The sequence below is a fragment of the Mus caroli genome, chromosome 18 (assembly GCF_900094665.2).
Source record: "Mus caroli chromosome 18, CAROLI_EIJ_v1.1, whole genome shotgun sequence".
In the NCBI taxonomy this organism is placed as follows: Eukaryota; Metazoa; Chordata; class Mammalia; order Rodentia; family Muridae; genus Mus; species Mus caroli.
The window spans coordinates 31,558,010-31,577,532 of record NC_034587.1 but is presented as its reverse complement, the minus strand read 5'-3'; the positions used below and the strand labels follow the sequence as shown (position 1 = coordinate 31,577,532).

Here is a 19,523-nt window from a genome sequence, read left to right as displayed (position 1 = left end):
GGTTTTACCTGCTGAGCCTTCTCGTTAGCCCTGCATGTCTTCATGGATAACGTAAGAAGTCTGTGTGTGCACACATGCAAATGTGCCAAGGCAGGTGAGTGGAGGTCAGAGGATGACTTCAGGGAGTTGGTTCTTTCCTTTTGCCATGTGCATCCTGTGAAGTGAACTGGGCCTTCAGGTTTGGAGGCAGTCACCTTTACCTACTGACTGGCCCTCTTTTGAATCTTTCTTGAAATATTATCATAACAGTATCACATATCTCTGACGTTTCACCGACTTGTATTTTTTGAGTATGAGAAAATACTGATTATGCCTGGTTGCAAAAAAATCTGCCTTAATATACAGAGTGGTAGTAGGCATTTATTTCAGACCCAGTATCAATACAGAGAAGATGACGGGGTAAGACAGTTGCACTGGAAAGCCTGAAAGACAAAACTGGTACCTGTCAAGAATCAATGTTTTTCAAGTATGGATTCTATTAAGGAAAAGGAGATATTCTATGTGGGCCCTAATGTCCAGTGCCTAGTCTTGTGCTATTATAGGCATTTGTTTTAATCAAACCCCAAAGGAGTAAGAAAAAAAGTGGAAAAATACCAAGCATTGAGAAGTGCTAATTACATAAAAATAAATTTTAGGAATGGTTAAGTGTCAACAATCTTCTTCAATTGTCTTTATTACAGCAAGAGGAAATTTTACTCTTAATGCATAGAATCTGAAGAAAAAAATTTACATTTAGCTTTTAAAAGAGGTCCTTTTGACAGTTATTAATACAAATGTGAAATAAGACCCTCAAACAAATACCAATTTCAGTAATAGTTTACATACAGCAATAATTTATTCTGAAATGTTCATTTAGTTTGAGACACAATTTGTGTCTCATTAATAAAAGAGCAGCCATCTCACCTCAAATACCAGAATATACAACAGTTACAGCATAGCAAAAATTCTACCTACTTTTGATAAAATCTAGTTCAGTTAAAATAGTTTCATTCAATGCTTTACAGTTACACAGATTTGAGCACAAAATAGTGTGACTCGTTACACTGTAGCTATCTCTATGCACACCATGTGATCACAGAATCATTAATCGTTACTTCTGAAATTGAACCGTCAGCTTCATTCATGCAGTAAAGCAAAGCAGGCTGAGTAAACATATTCATTGGGAACCATATTACTGTGAATTTCACAGCCACATGATTAATTATGACATTAGATGGATTCACAAGGACTAAGTTTTTTGCATAAATACCAATTTCTCCCTGATGTAAGTTTATTTTATAATCTAAAAGTGATTGATGACAGCAATATATCATATAGTTTCTATCTGTAGTGTTATTTTAAGACAGGCGATAATTAAAGGACAATGGGATGGATGCTATTTAAATACATGTAAAACAACACTGTACAAATATACTTGGCTTTACCATTTTTTCCTACCTAATAAGAGTGCCTCCCAAAATGACCAGTGAGGACAAAGTGTACTATCAAATATGGTTTCCAGAACAAAACCCCTCTAACAAGAATCAAACCTATTTACAAAAATTTTCAACCTTTAACGTTTTCTTTGAAATAAAGTCTCTATACAGCAGTAGTGATTAACACCAGATTTTCTACGTTTGTCCTTCCAGCTCTTTTAAACAGACGTCACGAGGTAAGACCCAGAATGGCGTTTAGGACTTTGGGCTCCACTGGATTCTGTGCTGTCAGTCTTTGAATCTCTCTTCTTTGTGTTGTTGCTCACTGGCGTAGGGATCTGAGATGGCCGGGCTGAAGTGCTGTCTGCGCTGCTTTTCCTAGGGCTAGGGTTGTAATTAAAAGGTGTCACTCTGGCAGCAACAGTCCCACTAGGTGAGCTGTGCTTGCTGGAGCTACTGGAACTGAAAGGGGTACGCTCTGCTATACAAGTCTCAGCAGTCTCTGCTATAGAGACTGGGTTACTCTGTCCTGGTTTTGCCTCAGTTCCTTTCTGTTCTGGGGCCTCTACCTGAACAAAGGAGTTGAGGCGGGTTTCCAGACCCACGGTTTGCACAGGACTGCCACTGCCCACACTCTGTTTCCCGTGGGTGTCTTTTGAATCTTTAATGCTTGAACTTCCCTTCTCTGAAACACTGTCAATCACTGGGGGGGTGTTGCCTGTGGGGGACCGTCCAGATCTAGGGTTGTTAATGGGGCAGTCCTCAATTCTCACCCACACATCCTCTGTTTTAGAGACAGCAGGTGCCATCTGATAGATCAGAGGCTTGGATTCAGCACCACTGGCAGCACCTGAGGAAGCGCTCTGAGAAGCCATGCTTGTGGGAGAAATGTCACTCTCCTTTATTTTCCTCCATGTTCCTTTGGTGGGCACCTGGTTTTCCTTCATCTGTCTGGGTGCTGGCACGGAGCTCACATGCCTTTCATCCTCACTTTTTGCTTTTTCACTGGACTCTGATGAAGCAGAAAGAATAGAAGATGAGCTTCCAGTTCTTCTCCAAGTGCTCACTCGAGGAAGGGACGAGGAATGTTTGCTGTGTTCACGCTTCCAGGTTCCTGCCCGGTTGATTGGTAGTCTGGAAGGACTTTCAGAATGGGAGCGTGCAATATCATGCCGTTTTGCGGGCCTTCCATCATCATACTCAATAGTGGGGCTGAGATTAGGTGGGAGCTTTCGCCATCCCCCTGCCTGAACAGATGGATGTGTGGACAGAGACATATCAGGGAGGGAAGGGCTTAAAACTGGGGTCTGTGCCTGGGACCTGGTGGGAGAATCTGGTCTAGAAGATGGAGAAAGGGATTCAAATGAGGCCGATTCCTCCAGTTTCCTCCTTAGGGTTGGGCTTGGGGCTTCTTTGATGAAAGTAGACTGGCGTACTAATGCAGGCCTTTCTGATCTGTCTGATTCACTTCCACTTGATTTAGTTGAAGACATTCTAGAAAGTTCTACCTTTTTGTTTGACCCATTGCCGTTATTCATCTGATTCAGTCCTTTAGATGCTGACTCACTTCTGGGGATACTGCTGGCATTCTTGGATAAACCTGCCTGTTTGTTAAGATTTTGTTGGCTCAGCTGTCTACCTGGGGATGTATATGACATTTTCCCAGAACCGGAGGACTTAGTTGAAGCAGTGCTGGGAGATGATGTTCTGGGCAGCTGAGACAGTTTGTTAGGAGGGCTTATTCCATTTCTACCAGGGGAAATTGAGTTTCGCCCTGGAGACTGCATTGGCCTACTTAATGGTTGCTGTGTAGGTCTTGAGGGAGTGGAGTCTCTAGATCCTGATCTAGAAGACCCCTTATTTGACCCACTGATTTGGGAAGTTTGCCTGGTGATAGGGCTAAGCTCTGACTTTCCTGCTGGCTTAGTTCCTCGAGGAGAAGTGGTAGCTCCCGGCCCTTCACTGGGGCTTTTAGAGGCTGGAGTCTTGAGGGGCGGGCCTTTCTTAGAGACAGGGCTTGTACTAGAGGAGCTATTCCGAAGCCCTGGGATGTGAATCATTGTCCTGCCTCTTGAGATTGAAGGCATGTTTGTCAGGAGGGGTTGTTTCATTTGGCTGGAAATTTCTGAATTGGATCGAATCTTTCCCGTAATCAGGCTTTTATAAACCTTTTTTCCGCCTTTGATTCCTTTGTTTTCAGATTCTATTTTTTTTGCTTCTAGTGTGCTTTTCTCTCCAGGTTTGAGAATCCTTGGGCCTTTATTGCTTGTGAATGGCTTTTCCTCTTGATCAGGTGTAAGATGAAAAGGCGATCCGAGAGAAATGCCAGACTTTAGTGACAGAATGGAATCTGAGTCAGATGACGCCTGTCTAGATAAACATGCGGCGGCTGCAGCAGCTTGGTGCAAACTACTTACTATGGAGTTTGCGCCTTCCTGAATAGCTTTCCAGTCAAAATTTTCTGAGTCGGGGGATAAACCGTGTTCTGAATCTGGCCTCTGTATATCTTTCAAATCAAGTGTCAGGTCTTCAGCTAATAGGCCACCCACTTTTCTAGGACTCTGCTTTTCGCTCTCACCCTTGAGTCTTGAAGGCCTTTTCTTTTTTGGCATGGCAGAACTTATACACTCCTGTAACAGGTCGTCCTCAGAGTCAATGCTAAGAGAACTGAGAGAGCTGTTTCTTGAGAAACAGACAGGGGTGTCTTCAACATGAAATGACTTCGGAGCATACCCAGATGCCTGAGGTTTACTTGGTTCTCCTTGTGAGTCGGTAGGTTCAGCTTCTTTGATTGGTTCACTTTCTTTGTTATTGTTGTTTTCCTGGTCAATGTCACTAAGGGAACTCAGAGAGGAATTTCGAGAAAAGCAAACTGGAGTATTTTCAATAGCAAAATTCTGCAGTTTTTCGTCAGTTGCTGCCCCTCTGTCTGGTCCGTCTTTGGAGGCCTGGGGGAATGTGGGCTGTTTCTGCAGCACTGGTTTGGACTGTCCTCTGTTTGCTGGCTGTTTTATACTGGCTTGTGACTTACTAGCTGCCTGCTGGCTTGAGCTTGGTTCTGGGTGGCAGGTAACATTGGCTTCGGAATTCTTGCTTTCTTTGCCCTTCCTTAACTCAGCCTTTTCCCTGGAAAGGTCAACATCGTCATCATCAAAATCCAGAGAACTCAAGGAGTCATTTCGGGAGAAGCAGTACGGCGTTCCCTCAATAGGGGTGTAGTGATGCGGTGAGTCCAAAGCGAAGCTCCCCCGCACTCTGTCTTCATTGTTAGGTAGCTTATCATTGAAGGCCTTGGCATTGGCTTTTAAGCTCTGTTTCTTTGAGTCTTTGTTGTCTGAGAAAGTTTCTTCAGTATTTACATTAACTTTTGAGTCTGTATTCTTTCTCACACGCGTTCTATATTCAGTATTTTGTGGCATGGGCTTTACTGGTGAAGTAGGCTTCTTTTTCTTAGTGTCTACTTGATTTTTGTTAGCTCCAGATGAAGTCGAGGATGCTTGTTGGACTTGGTCCATTATCTTTTTCACTCTGAAAGGCTTGTGGCTTTTTCCTTTGGGCATAGCAGAATTGATACATTCTGCAAGAATATCTCCTTCCTCTGCTTTGTTGTCATCCAGGTCTGGTGTAACTATAGATGAGATTTTTCCTCGCTGAGCATCATCTGTACTTCTGCCTTCTGTAGGAATGGTATCTCGTTTTTCAAATTCACCTGACTGCATCCCCGCTCTGACCCCATCTCCAGTAGCCAACTCATTTGGAGGGGACTCTATTGTCAGATCACTTAGAGATGTTGCTGTGGAAAAGTTTATAGGTGTCCCTTCTACACAGTACACCCGGGGCACATCATCCCCTGGTGTAAAGCTAACATGTTTTTGTGCCTGCAGCCTATTCTGTGATGGCAGAAGTTTATACACAGGCAGCTGACTTGGTTTCCTTGCCACAGGTGGAGGTAATTTTGAAGCAGTCTGGGCTAGTTTTTTGGCTTTGCGTGATGACTTTGTCGGCATGGCTGAAATAATACACTCTTCTAATATTTCAATATCATCGTCATCAGAATCATCTAATAAGTCTTTTTCAGAGTCAGGCTTTTCTTCCTCTTTATCCTGGTTTTCATTTGATTCCTCAGGCTGTTCTGATTCAGTTTCATTCCCATTGTCGTTTTCCTGAACTGGAGGCATTATTCTTAATTCTACATCTTTCTGTATAAATGGCTCATCCAGGCTCAGAGCACTTAGGCTGGAGGAACAGGAAAACCCATCTGGAGTACTTTCTGTGGCGAAGTGTAACAAAGTGTCCGCGTCTGGAAGGACCTGCACCCTCTGCACGGCAGCATTTACAGCAGTCTGCTTAGGTCCACTCTCTCTCTTCTCAGCAGCAGGGACTTTACTTTTTGGCACCTCTCTCTTGGCCTGCACTGTCTGTGGAGGAGGTGGAGGGGTTTTGCTTCTGCTTGGTGGCATGGTCTGCCCAGGACTATCTGGAAGGTCACTGGGGCTTATGATGCCACTCACCATTCCACTACATGGCTCACTCTGAACAGAGCTGGCAATGGAGCGACTCTCAAAACTGTCAAGTGAGCTGACAGAAGTACACCTGCTGAATACCAGTGGGGTCTCCTGGACATAGTGTTCTGGGGGACTTTTGGGTGTCTGAGCACCACTTTTGGAGGGAGACTTGGCTCCTGAAGAAAACTCAACAGCTTTATGCCTGGTTGATTCTGAAGATAAGCCAGAAGCCTGGAGTCGGCTGGGTTTGGTTCTAGCATTCTGGGACACTGCTGGAACTTCAGTTGCAGGATCTTCAGTTGACCGGGTTACATCATTCTCTTTTATTTCTGCTATCTGCAGAGTATTAGCAGAATCTGCTTCCTGTGTTGTCTGATCACATCCTATTTCATCTTCAGCTGATGACAGTGAAGATAATGAACTGCACCTTGAAAAACATATTGGGGTGTCTTCTACGCAGTAAGTCTGTATTGTTTCTTGGTTGATGGAGGGGACTTTGCAAGTAGTCCCTTTTTGAGTCTGACCATTTCTTTGTGCTGAACTTGGACGCAGCTGATTCTGCCTTTTGGCATTAGATGAAGGTGCAGCTGTACTCTCACTGCTTGGAGAGATATGTTCAGGTTTAGTGCTTTGTGCTGATGAATTCTTTGAGAATGAAAATGATGGTTTTTGTGAGGAAGAAATGTCAGTGGCATATTTTAAACTATAATCAATAGGCTGATCCACATGATGTTTCTCTTCATTATATTTTATGCTATAATTGGTCGGTCTCTCTTCTTCTTCTTCATGTTGTTCTTCCTCAGAATAACGTTCACTGTAGTTGGTAGGTTTATCATCTTCATAATCATCTTCCTGACACAGAGACTGGTTTACATTTTGATTAATTGCATGACTAGAACCCATTCGATTTGTTTCTGAACCACTGGTTCCCCTTGACCTATATGGGGAAACACATTCTTGTTGTCCAAAATGTGGTTGGAATTTGAGGTGTTTGTCATCAGTATTCTCAGAATAGACAGGATAACTGGTGTTCTGGCTTCTTGCTTGTCTTTGCTCGTTTTGCTTTATTTCGTCTTCTATCACATGCTTTGGTCTTGCCCACCTTTCATTCTGTGAGGGACTCTGCCTTCCTGAGTTCAACTGCTCATCTGAATATTTAAGACTGTAATTTATTGGTGTATCCAGTTCTCCATCATTATCATCCATATGATTTGCACTGTGTATCTTATGGGCTAGGTCAGCTGGATACTGACCATAACTGCAAAATTTACTTTCATCATCTTCAGAATAGGATTCAACTGAGGGTTTCATTTGGCCTCTTTTACCATATCCATCACTACTAGTGACACTATTTAAACTGTCATTGGAAGATCGTTTATATTCCACTTTGGCATAAGGCATAGAGCATGTCCTATTTGAATTTTCTGACTTAGTGAAGTTGTATGTGTTTGAGTGTGTGTGGGAGGCAGAGCTTCTTCGTGCCGCACTCCTGTCGTCTGCCACACAATGGAACTCGGTGGTAGAAGCAGAACTTCTGTCGTCCTGGGAGGTATGAATGGCTGATACTTCTTCCATAACTTTGGCTATCTGGGCTGCAGTGGTAGTGATCTGCAGACCTCGTTTTGAAGAGGTTCCTGCATTTTCTGTTGTTGGATGGTAAGCACTGAGGCCAATACCTCGTTCTCTCTCCAAACTTCTGTCTTTCTCAGAACGAGAACTGTCTAAACTTCCCCTTGAGGAAGAAGAGCTGGGCAATACTGTAGTATTTAAATACGGTGAAAGAACAGTCATGTTTCCAGTATTGAAATTGTCTGACCTACTATCATCATGTCGATTGGCGTCAAAAGCATAGTCACCATAAAGATTCTGCTTGTGTCTCTGCTTACTACGGTGAGAGGCCTTGGGACTTAGGTTGTCAATGTTGTCGAAGGTTTCTGATAAATGCTGAGCATCTAGCTCAGCTTCTAGAGCTTTCTGTTTCCTAACGTGAAGGGATGGCAGACTTGAACCGGGAGACATGATATTGGCGTCCTTATACTTTGCAGGTCTGTTTGCCATGAGATTCCTTAAAGCTGCTGCACTTCCCATGGCAATCATTTTGTGCTTGGAATGAATGAGGTTCTTGAGCATGCTCACTGCCCCCATGTCCCACAAGGCTTCCTGGTCTTTAGGATTTCTTGCTGAGAGATTCCACAAAGTTCCACATGCATTACTGACTATTGTCAAGCTGTGAGATTTCAAGTGCTGTAATAAAGTTTGTAGGCAATTGTTCTCTCTTAGGATTTGCCTGAGTTAAAACAAAAACACGTGAGATTAAGGGGAAAATGTGATTAGTGACAACAAGTAAAGGGGCAGAAAACAGTTTTAAACACAGAAATGATTACTAAGCACAGTAGGTACATTATGAGCACATCAGCCATCTCCTCTCTTTCTGTTCTCTTGGTTCATTTAATGTTTATTTTTTCCAAGTATCATCTATCATTCCAAAAGTGGTAATAGTGTTATGTTTCATTTATTCTGTGTCCTATTCTGATCCACTATAAGAGAAACGATTTTTATTTTTTGAGCAGATACATTTTCTACATTCACATAGTAATAATTCTCTAATTTAACAATTATAAACACATCATGAAATTACAGTGAGCAACAATGCTGACTACTGAGGTATCTTGGAAGCAGAGGACAAGTGACTGACAGATGGTTATGTAGTCTGGGAGCACCCAGTATGCTTCTAGAGCAGCAAACTTACTTTACAGAGTAAGGGATCTCTGTCTCAGTGAAGACACCAAGTCCAAAGCACACTTTGGCAGACTGTGTATGTAAGCATTATTTTAAGAAATAACATGAAGTATAGGTTTTAAAAATATAAAAAGCATATAAATATAAGGGCTAACAGTCACTATAATGAGCTCTGGGTCTTGGAGAGATCTGCAGTCTTTTAAATATAAAATAAATTAACATCTAGTAATAACATATTCTATTTTAGTTTAAAACTGATTGCCAAGGGTATAAATAAGCTTCAAAACTGGTTAAGGCATCAGTAGGAAAGCTCTGAGCCTTTCTATCTCCTCATCATACTCAGAAGTTTCCCTTTGTTTAAAATTAGTTTTGCGTTTCTTTATGTCATCTAAGTAGGGGAGAATGAATTTTTATTCCTTTTTCTACAGCATGGCTGGATTTCTCAACTACCATATTTGTAGATTCCTATAGGATATTTTAAACTTTATCAGCAACAACATTGAAATGAGTTATTTTTGGAGTTGATAGTTATCTTTGCACTACAATGAGGCCTCTTTGCTTAGAGCTTTCATAATAATATAAAACAACGTAGAATTAGGTTTTTCTAAAGAAATAAACTATAATAATTCACATAAAAGAATATAGAATAATATAGAACTTGGTATATACCTGTGGTCTTCGTTTGTAGCTATCAAGCTGGACACATTCCGTAATATCCCACCTCCACTTTCAATAATGGCTAAAGTATTTGTCTGGCTCCGGTAAGTGAGGGTGCCAACCAGAAATGCCAGTGCTCCATCCACGGCACAGATGTCAGCCTTATTCTCAGTACAGTGTGCAGACAGGTTCCATAAGGCACTCAAGACGCTTTTGAGGGTTGATTCCTAGTCGCGATTGAAACATGGTGTGTGCCGTTTAGTTAAGAGTCCTTTTCCTTTTTGCCTCCCTTCTGACATTCCTCACTAGTAAATCAGGAACCTTTCATTTACAGTTTCACACAAAATGAAATTTGGGTCAGTGCTGTTTCTATAAATCAACACAGGATTAAACTTATGACCACGTATCTTTCCATGATACAGAACTGATATTCATTATCACATTATAATATTATCAGGATAACAAAAACTCAAAACATCTTCACATACTATGTGTGGATATGGAAAGTTATCTAAGTACTGAATGACAACATACTGCAGAACAGGTTATATAATATGTTATTTGTATTAAAAACAAATTTATGTATTCATGTGTTGTTGAGTAAAAAAGTACTAGAAAACATACAAATTCTTTTTCTTTTTTCAAGACAGGGTTTCTCTGTATAGCCCTGGCTGTCCTGGAACTCACTCTGTAGACCAGGCTGGCCTCAAACTCATAAAGAGATCTGCCTGCCTCTGCTTCCTGAGTAGGGATTAAAGGCGTGCACCACCATCACCTGGCTAACATACAAATTCATTAAAAAAATTATTTATTTTATGTATGTGAGTATACTGTTGTTCTCTTCAGACACACCTGAAAAGGGCATCAGATCTCATTACAGATGGTTGTGAACCACCATGTGGTTGCTGGGAACTGAACTCAGGACCTCTGGAAGAGCAGTCAGTGTTCTAAATTGCTGAGCCATCTCTCCAGCCCACAAATCCTTAAAACTGCTAAAGAAACTACAAATTACAAAAAGGCTCAAGCTCCCTCACATATAAAAATTCTAATTGTTGCAGAAAAACTCTGATATTAATGATATTTGGTTACAATTTGTCATACTCCAAATGTCAGTGTTTCTTCTTATGACATCATCAAAGAATCTTTATTAGGAATGTTCCTGTCAGAACAAGAGGCAGACAATCCAGATGCAAAACAGTAAAAAGGAGGCTATTGCAGTCTGAATTTAAAATAAATACCTCACAAAGGAGACAACACTGTATAGGAGGGTAACGTAGATAATGTAAGAGAGAAAACACCAGAAACAAAATTCCTACCAGGAACTACTTGAAGTCTCAATTCCAGTGTCTTATGCAGACACATAGAACCTTACATAAATGGCCAGTTTTATGTAACTCATCAGCTAGCTAGTTCATGTCTGAAATCCAGCATTTGGGAGGCTAAGATAGAAGGATTGGTACAAAATCAAGGCCAGCCTCTCTCCACAAGACCCAGTCTCAAAACAACAATAACAACAACAACAACAAAAGCAACAAAACATCTAAAACACACACGCACATACACACGCACACAAATGAGAAGGTCCTGAGTTCAATTTTAATTACAATGTGATTTAAGTGTAAGATGCTCCAGAGATTACAGGCTAAGGACCAAAAGTTTGTGTTAAACAAGTTTTACAGTTGAAATTACAGGAGGCATGAAATGATTGCAAGCTGGGGTGTAGCTGAGGAGCACAGCTATAGACACAGTACACACGGGATGGGATGGATGACAGAAGTGCAGGGCTGGAGAAGGAAAGAAATGGCTGGAGATTAGAAATGAGGAAAGGAGCTGTAATAAGTGGCTGATCAAAAAATACAATGTACAAGGAAATTCAAAAGAAAACCCTAATGAAGTAAACCTCTGTAGATTCTGAGACAAAGGAAAAGGTATCTGAAATCAGATTAGGAGGAACTAAGGACTTTAGTCATTATAGGAAAAGAAATCCTCTAGTAATTAGAAGCCATGGAGGACTTTCTATTTTTAAATATACAGCTGAAACAAAAAAGGATCTAAAGACAAAGCAGAGGGAAGGAAGGACTGAGGGCTCTAAGTGAGCAGCAAGTGGGAGCCACGGCACTGATTTCCTGGTACAATTTTATGGAATTATTATTGAAGAGAAATAAACTGTACATCTTTTACATATACATTCTTATCACTTTAAATGTAGCTACTCCTCACTGCAATCAATGGACAAACATTTACACCTCTCAAGATTTCTTCACATGCCTCCAAACCCATCTTTTCATTTTACCCCAGGGCCTAGACAAGCACTGACTTGCTTTCAACACTAGCACCCTCCTCAATGAGCAAAGGGTTAATTAACACCTCCCCTCTATGGCTTTCTATCTGGTGCTGCTGTCTAAGTTTCAAAAAGTATAAGGTAAAGAAAACTCCAGGAACCAAAGAAACTAGATATAGGGTTACAGGTAACTACTAAGGCTGTCGAGGAGACAGTCAACAAAAAGCACCTGCCACACAAGCCTGAGGACCTGAGTTCAAGTCCACGGTGGAAAAAGAATCAACTCCTCAGAGTTTTCTCTGACCTCCACACGTGCCTACAGATGCCAGCAGATACGCAGACATGCATGCATTCACACAAATAAAAACAAAAGCCAACTGGAGAAGTTTCTTTAAATACATCTTACTGATTTATTTTTCAATAATTTGTTCTTTGGGCTGGAAGATAGCTCATCTGGTAAAATGCTTGCTACACAAACACGAATACCTGAGTTTGATTTTCCCAAAATCCATGTAAAAAGCTGGACAAGACAGCTCGGAAGGCAAAGACAGGAAGATGTCTAGTCAGTCTTGCTGAATAGAGGTGTTCTATGTTCACTGAGAGGACCCTACCAAAAATCGGCTGAGAGTGAAGGCTCGGGAGTTCAGAGCAACTGGTTGCTTCCAGAGGGCCCAACACCTCTGAGGATATCAGGTATGCATCTGATACACAGACATACACGCAGACAAAACACCCATACATAAGAAAAAAAAAGATGGGTGAGCTACATATTTGCCTCAGCAGGTAAGAGTGCCTGCTCGGCATGAATAAAACCCCGAGTGTGAGCCCTGGGACCGTGTAAAGCAAGAGCTGAGACCCATGTGTGTGATGCCAGCAGTTGGGAGGTGGAAGCAGGCATGAGGATCATGGCAGAAGGTCTCTGCCATCTCTGGCTGAATAGTAAGTTCCACCCTGAGACCTGCTCTGGAAACCAACCAACCAGGGGCGGGGATGGAGGAAGACAGCCTACATATAGCTCTAGTTTGCATGTGCACTTATGAAAACACACCCCCACCCCCACACACCACTCTCATTTTTTAAAGCCAGTACCCCACTATGATGCCCAGGGAGGTCTTAAACTCCGCCATAACTTGTTGGGTAGGCTGGGGCTGTAGGCATGCAACACTTTTTTTTTTTTTTTTTTTTTTAACCAGTTCATTCTTTTTATGGCTCTGAAGAATTTCATTGTTCATTCATATATGTGTGTGTGTGTGTGTGTGTGTGTGTATATACACACACACGTATATGTAAATGCAACAACAGTAATTATAGTTACTTCTGACTCTGGCCATTACAAAATTATGAAGAACATCATGTATACATCTGTGAGAACACTAGTTAATTCTTAAGAGTGGAATGGCAAGGTAGTATGGCAGGTGTATGTTTAACAAAAAAATCTCTAAATGTCTTCCCAAGTGCGTATACAATTTCATATTCACAATAACAATATAGAATGCTTCCATATGTTCAGCAACCTTGACGTGTGGTTAATCTTTTAACGTTAATCCAGTATGGTATGTATAATAGCATTTCACTGTAGTTTTAGTGGCAAATAACATTATGTACCCTTTTCAGCACTTAGTGGCTATTGGTATCTTTCCTTAAGTATCAGTCCTAATCATGTATTTAGTCATTTCAAAGGTATCTTTATATAGAGCCTATGCACATTTAAATATGGATCTGTCTATGTGCGTGTGTATGAAGAGCATGCAACTGCTTGTGTGAGTTGTGTATAGTGTGTGCCTGCCACCATGCTCAAGTTAACGAGGACAACTCAGATGCTGGCCCTTGCCTCCCTCCTTGTTTTAGACAGGGTCTCTCTGGTGGAGTGTGCCTTTAATACCAGCTCTAAAGAGTCAGAGGCTAGTGGATCTCCTATTCCAGCACCCAACATTTTAACATTACCTTTTTAACTTCCAAAGCACATTCCATCAATGCTTTCACACTTCCAACTTCTCTCAACGTCTTTTTGCTATTTACATCTGCTCGCCAAGACAAATTCCTCAAAACACTTGCAATAACCTGGAAATAATCAAGTTTAGAACAATTTACATGTAAAATGAGTAACACCAATTGTCCTTTTGTTTCTAATGCTAGAGGTAAGAGTAGAATCTGTTGCAGTTTAAATACAACCTATCTAAATGCTTAAGTGTTTTGATTTTAAATTTGGCTTTTTGAATATTTGAGTATGTGTGAGATACCTTGGGTATGAGATAATATTCCACATATATACTCCTTACATGTATAACCTGACGGTAACTTTCTATAGTATATTAATAACTTAGTACACAAAGCAGCTTTATAAAAGAGTTTCCACATGTGGTATCAGGTTAGCAGAATACAAGTAGTGCCTGGTTTAGGTTTTAGGTTAGGAATGCCCCACCACTAAGATCAAAGCATGGTATTTGCATGTACTGAAAGGTCACAGGTGAAGCCCACTAATTTGCACAACAAATATGATTGATTATAGTAATAAAAATAGGAATGTTCTGCCTATAGTAAATTTTTCAAAAATGATACTTGAATGACAAAAAGAATTACTTCAATATAATTATTTTTTTTACTTTAGTGTTAGTAAAACCATACTTTAACATAAGCCACTAAATACTAAGGCAAAGCTTAATATAAATTAGTACATTAAATTGCTAAAATTCTAAATAGTACCTGCTGTAAGTCTTCACTTTCAGATTTTAACTGGGCCACAAGGGCTCTCATGCAGCCTTTCATGGAACACAGCGTAGCCTGTAACAGTAGAAGCGGAGCAGTGTCATCAAGGAACCTGACTGAAATGGCCATACTTCTAGCTACTAAATTTCAGATCTGCTTTTATTTCAATCATAAATGTTATTTTTACCTGTACAAGAACCAGAACAAGATTACCTAAATGAAAGATAGATGTCTCCTATTTCTGTTATGTATTTTTGTTATCTAACTAGGAAACTCAAGCAAAATTCTGAGAAATGATAAGCAAAAACCAGAGCATGGCGTTCTGTCTGATGGCCTCAGTGTGTATATTGTTTGTCACAGGGTTTTAATCTCACTCCTGGAAACAGTGTTTTAGTAATTATCCTTTTCTACAGTGCTGGTCACCGTACTATCCTTTTTAGCCACATTCCTAGTATGAGCAATGCTGTTGGAGCAACAATATAATTTCAGTGTAGGGCTCCATCTTCAGGTGTGCTTTTGCTTTGTTTGGGCAAAAGGCAACCCACTAAGTAGGGATATGCAGTCACCATGAGAAAGGTGCTTCCAGGAGTCACTGTTCAACTGGGCTGCTGTGGGAGACGCCAAAAAACTAGTTATAAGTAATTCTTTCTTTAGTTCAAAAAGTTCTAACTGAGCTACTTTAAGAAGTAAGCCTTATAAAAGACATACCTTGTTGGCAACATCTCCAAAGGTCAAGTTTGTCAAAGCCATTCCAGCATACCGTCTTAAAGTAACACTGTAGTGGTCATTAGTAAGCCCATACATCTCACAGTCCACCTGCAATAACTCTGCAATGGCCTGCAGTCCCCCTAATTTAACAAGGGCAAAAGGAAACATAGAATAATCTAGAATCAAATACACTGGTATAATTTGGTAACTTAAAACCAGAGGGGAAAGAACGCTAAGACTGAGAATACATGGTTTAAATTTGCCTTTAAAATTAAAAGCCACAAAACTGTTGTAAATAATTTTTGTGTAACATAATTACAACTGACAATGATGTCATTCTCTGTCAATGTCTCGACCCTCCCACCACTTGCTTTACTGAATGAAATAAACATTATTTTCTATTCACTGACGTACACTGTACCTTGCCAACAATGAAGGCTATTTGTAACACTGGTCTTTCTAAACCTAAACAGAAAAATTAACTTACTGCTATTATAAGGGCTTTAAAATTACTTTCCATTTGTCATATCCTGTGGTCTAATACTTTTTTAATGTGTCAAATAATAATCCTTAGGAATAATGAAACTTTTAAATGAAATTTTGCTTGAAGTAAAAGTTACTTCATGAAAAGAACGATCTGTTTAACCTACTACAAAGTTTTATCCAGTTTCTTTAAAAAATAATCTTAATTTTCTTTGATACTCTAAAATAACCAAGTGTACCAGGTTTCAGTATTTCCCTTCTTCCTACTGCCTAACTAGCAGGTGTGCTGAATCACATGCCGTCAACAGGAGGAGGTGAGAGGACTGGGAACATTAAGGGAGAGGGAAGACAATAAAAGGAGGAGATTAAAAAAAAGCCAAGCAAAATGGTGAGGATGAGAATAAAAGAAAGATAAAAATGCACACGAACTATTGATAGATCACCATCATCAACATCAATCACATGGGACTTAGGTATTGTATTGTTCCAGAGAGGTGGCTCAGGCATTAAAACAATACAAACCATGCTTGTAAGTCTCAGTAAGCTGCTAACCTGAAAGGCCAGTGCACTAACATTTTGTGAATGGCATAAAAAGATAAAGATCATTGGCAGAATCTGCACATTTACAAAATCAAGTTCTATGCTGAGCTAAGAACTGTAAGATAAGGTGTCTTGACTATATGAAGACTCATACAGACCTTTATGGCAAGAAGAGATGACAGGCAATTCTCTGAACATAGGCAAGCAAATTTGTATAAAGAAAATCGAAACCACATTTATGAAGACTTTCCTCCATCTATTTGCAATCATAGAGAAGTACAGTCAGTGAGCCGGATTCAGTCCCTGCCTTCATGAAACTTACGAATGATGTGAAGCACTGAGATCCGGAGTGGGAGAGCCCCAAGGAAAGGGTCTGAGAAACAACACTGAAGGTGAAATCTAATGGCTGACTGAATAGCTAACAGGGTAGGACAAGGAGGAGGAAGAATTATTCTAGGTAGAAAAGACAGCATGTGTAAGAACTCAGTGAGGCAGAGCACTAAGTGACGCTAGAGAGGTGGGTGGATACCAGATCACAGAGACTTTCCATGTCACACTAAGGATGTCAGACAGAGGAAAGTGTAAGGAGAGCTATATTGTAAATACAGTATGGTGGGCACTATGTGCAGAATGGCTTCTGACTGAAAGTAGGAAAAAAATATGTAGAACCAGAGAGACAATGGTGCTTTGCCTCGGGATGAGAAATAACAATTACATGTACATATGCACATATACACACATGCACTGTTGATTCTGAGACACGGTCTCACTATGTATGCATCCCTGACTGACTTGGAACACCCTATGGAGACCAGAATGGCCTTGAACTCATCGAGATCAATCTTGTTTGCCTCTCGAGTACTATGATTACAGGTGTGCTACCACGCCTGGATTGAGATACACTCAAGAAAAAGGATTAAAGTGCTCAGCTTCTAACTGTAGGAGATTTAAATGAAGCCCTGTATGATGAAGCCCTGTATGATTTTTCTCAGAGTTTGATTTGAGCAGCTGGGTTATTAGAATACCAAAAGGAATGCTGAAAAAGACAGAGTTGGGGGTGGGCTAACAAGATCTGTTGTGAGAGTTCAGTTACAAGTGTCTAGAGTACCATTGTCAAGAGAAATGTCAGAGAAGCAGTAGGAACATGTCCAGGGGCTTGGTGTAGAGTGTTTGCCTGCACATATAAAACTGAAGAAGGGAAAGTTAGATTGAGACGTGAATCTCAAGAACACCAGCTCAACAGTGACTGATACATTAAGTGAAGCACTAGGGATGGACGATACAACACAGAGAGGGAGAGCAGAGCATCAGGCAGGCCCAGCGTAAATGAAGAGCAGTATTTGTACACTTGAGCAAAGGAGGAGCCAGCACCACAGCTGACTTGTCAGCTAGGAAGTCACTGCAGCCCTGAAGACTGTGGCCCAGGATACCGATGTTTACTCAAGATGTAGAGCATTGAGAAGCAGGGTCTCAGTTGCCAAGTAAAACACTATGCTCTATATTTACATGAAATCTTCCTGGTATAGTAATAGACTGCTTCCTAAGAAAGATAAAATGGTCTAAAGAAGGTGGGAGGATGGCATTCAATTGTCAGAGAACTTATATCAATTTTCGGACCTGATTTTAAGCAAAGAGGAAAGGAGGATATACTGGACGTCAACGATACTATGACTGACGAAACGTTAATAAAACTTGAATTTTTAGAGCAAAAGATCTCTTTCTAATTTGAGGCAGGTAAAAATAAATAAATCAGTGAATTCCGAGGCAAAAAACATTAATTCACAGGTTAAAACTGTAAAAGGATTCACTGAAATATGATGCAATTCAACTGTTTCAAATGATATTAAACAGAACCCGTAATTTAGACTTTGTCAAAACCAGATTAAGGTATTTAATTTTTAAAAGTATATAATTTTTATAACATGCCTTGGATAGCCATCATTAGCATGAGATGTTCTACTCTAAAATGAGTCTTAGGGTCCAGATCAATATTCTGCAGACTGATATTCCAGTTCCACAATCATAAGCATCATTCAGACTGATATTTAATGGGATTCCTTGGCTACTTTGGGAAGTCTGTTTGCTACAGGGCTGGACATATCTGGCCTGGCAAATACTTCTACTGACTGTTATGACCTAGAAATATTGTAAAATATTAATGTAAATTTTTTTGGAAGCCAGAGTGTGTCTTAATCATCTGAAAACTCCAGTGCCCAAAGTAAACTGTCTGGGACCCTCACACATCCAAGGGACAGAGCTCACTGACTAGGCCTAGGAACTCTTCCTTCCTTCCTTCCTTCCTTCCTTCCTTCCTTCCTTCCTTCCTTCCTTCCTTCCTTCCTTCCTTCCTTCCCCCTTCTGCCAAGTCCCTGTGCTAGCCTGTACTCGCTCACTGACTCTCCTTTGCCCCAGTGCGAATGTGAAGGCGAGGAGTGAGAGGAAGGTCACCCTGTGGCTGCGTCCCACAGCCACGCCCCCAGAGGCCCCATCCTGCTCCTCACCTGAAAGCCCCTGACCTAGCTCCTGGGATGAAATGCCCCGGGTAGCCTTCCTACCTGAAGAAGAAGAGGAACAAATACTGAGTCTAAGTTTTATTCTCAAATTCAGATAATTAATGTGTCAGTCCTAGTCTACAGTCCATTGGAACATATGAACATTTATAGAAAAACCTTTCCAATATCTTAAAACTGAGTTTTCCTGGTTGTTAGTTTTATCCCTTTTCTTAATTATTGGCATTAGGTAAAAAATTCCCAAATGCTGAGACTGTACCGAAATGGGGAAAACCCAAAAGATTAAGTGAGGTTTCACAGGACATTGGAAAGAGGACCAGGTGGGCCTGTGGGAAGAAAAGCGCGAATGGAGGGCAGGCCTCAAACCACAGACCAGAGCTTCCCAAAGTGATGTCTCTGAAGGGGACAACACTCCCTTCCTGCAGTGCAGTCTGTCGTATTTAAGGCTCACAGCTGTACCACGCTTACAGTAACTGATGAATAACAGTGAGGTGGTAAGGATGCAAGGCAGGGCTGGGGTGATGGAACCAACATCACAAAAGCGGGCCAGCCACACTAAGACAGAACTCAGTGTGCGGCTCCTGCTGTGTGGAGCGACTAGAGATATCCAGTTCACATGACATGGCTCAGCATGATGCAATTTATGAATACATGTGTAAAATAAACCTAGAAATTAAAGAAAAACCAACATGAAAAAATGGGTGCTCAATGATTACACAGGGTTTAAAGGATGTAACAGTATATACCTAACCTAAGTAATTTCTACAAAATTAACCACGTGTTTCTAACTTCAGTTAGAACATGTCTTTCTATATACACTAGTTTCAACCATTGTTAAAATCCAGTAAAATACTGATAACCTTTAAGAGAAATTAAAATCTTAATAACTTCTTGGTGTTCATCTAAGATGCCCGACAGATTGCAAGAACAGTGATTCAAACTGTCATCAGACACAACACAGGATCTACTTGGACAACAG

At 40.7% G+C, this 19,523-nt stretch overlaps 1 protein-coding gene across 14 annotated transcripts in view; it reads right to left on the bottom strand.

Annotated features, from left to right (window-relative positions):
• Window positions 1-340: 340 nt before the first annotated feature.
• Window positions 341-19,523, bottom strand: part of Apc (APC regulator of WNT signaling pathway) — a 100,397-nt gene continuing 81,214 nt past the window's right edge. For 9 of the 14 annotated variants that reach the window (XM_029472055.1, XM_029472054.1, XM_029472064.1 and 6 more), the window contains 6 exons: window positions 18,536-18,589; window positions 15,012-15,151; window positions 14,301-14,378; window positions 13,542-13,658; window positions 9,329-9,543; window positions 341-8,207 (listed from right to left, as the gene is read on the bottom strand). In XM_029472055.1, the coding sequence (XP_029327915.1) occupies window positions 1,634-8,207; window positions 9,329-9,543; window positions 13,542-13,658; window positions 14,301-14,378; window positions 15,012-15,151; window positions 18,536-18,589 (7,178 nt within the window). In that variant the 3' untranslated portion in view covers window positions 341-1,633. The remainder of the gene's footprint in view (window positions 8,208-9,328; window positions 9,544-13,541; window positions 13,659-14,300; window positions 14,379-15,011; window positions 15,152-18,535; window positions 18,590-19,523) is intronic. The other 5 variants (XM_021150171.2, XM_029472057.1, XM_029472065.1 and 2 more) reach the window with 1 other exon arrangement.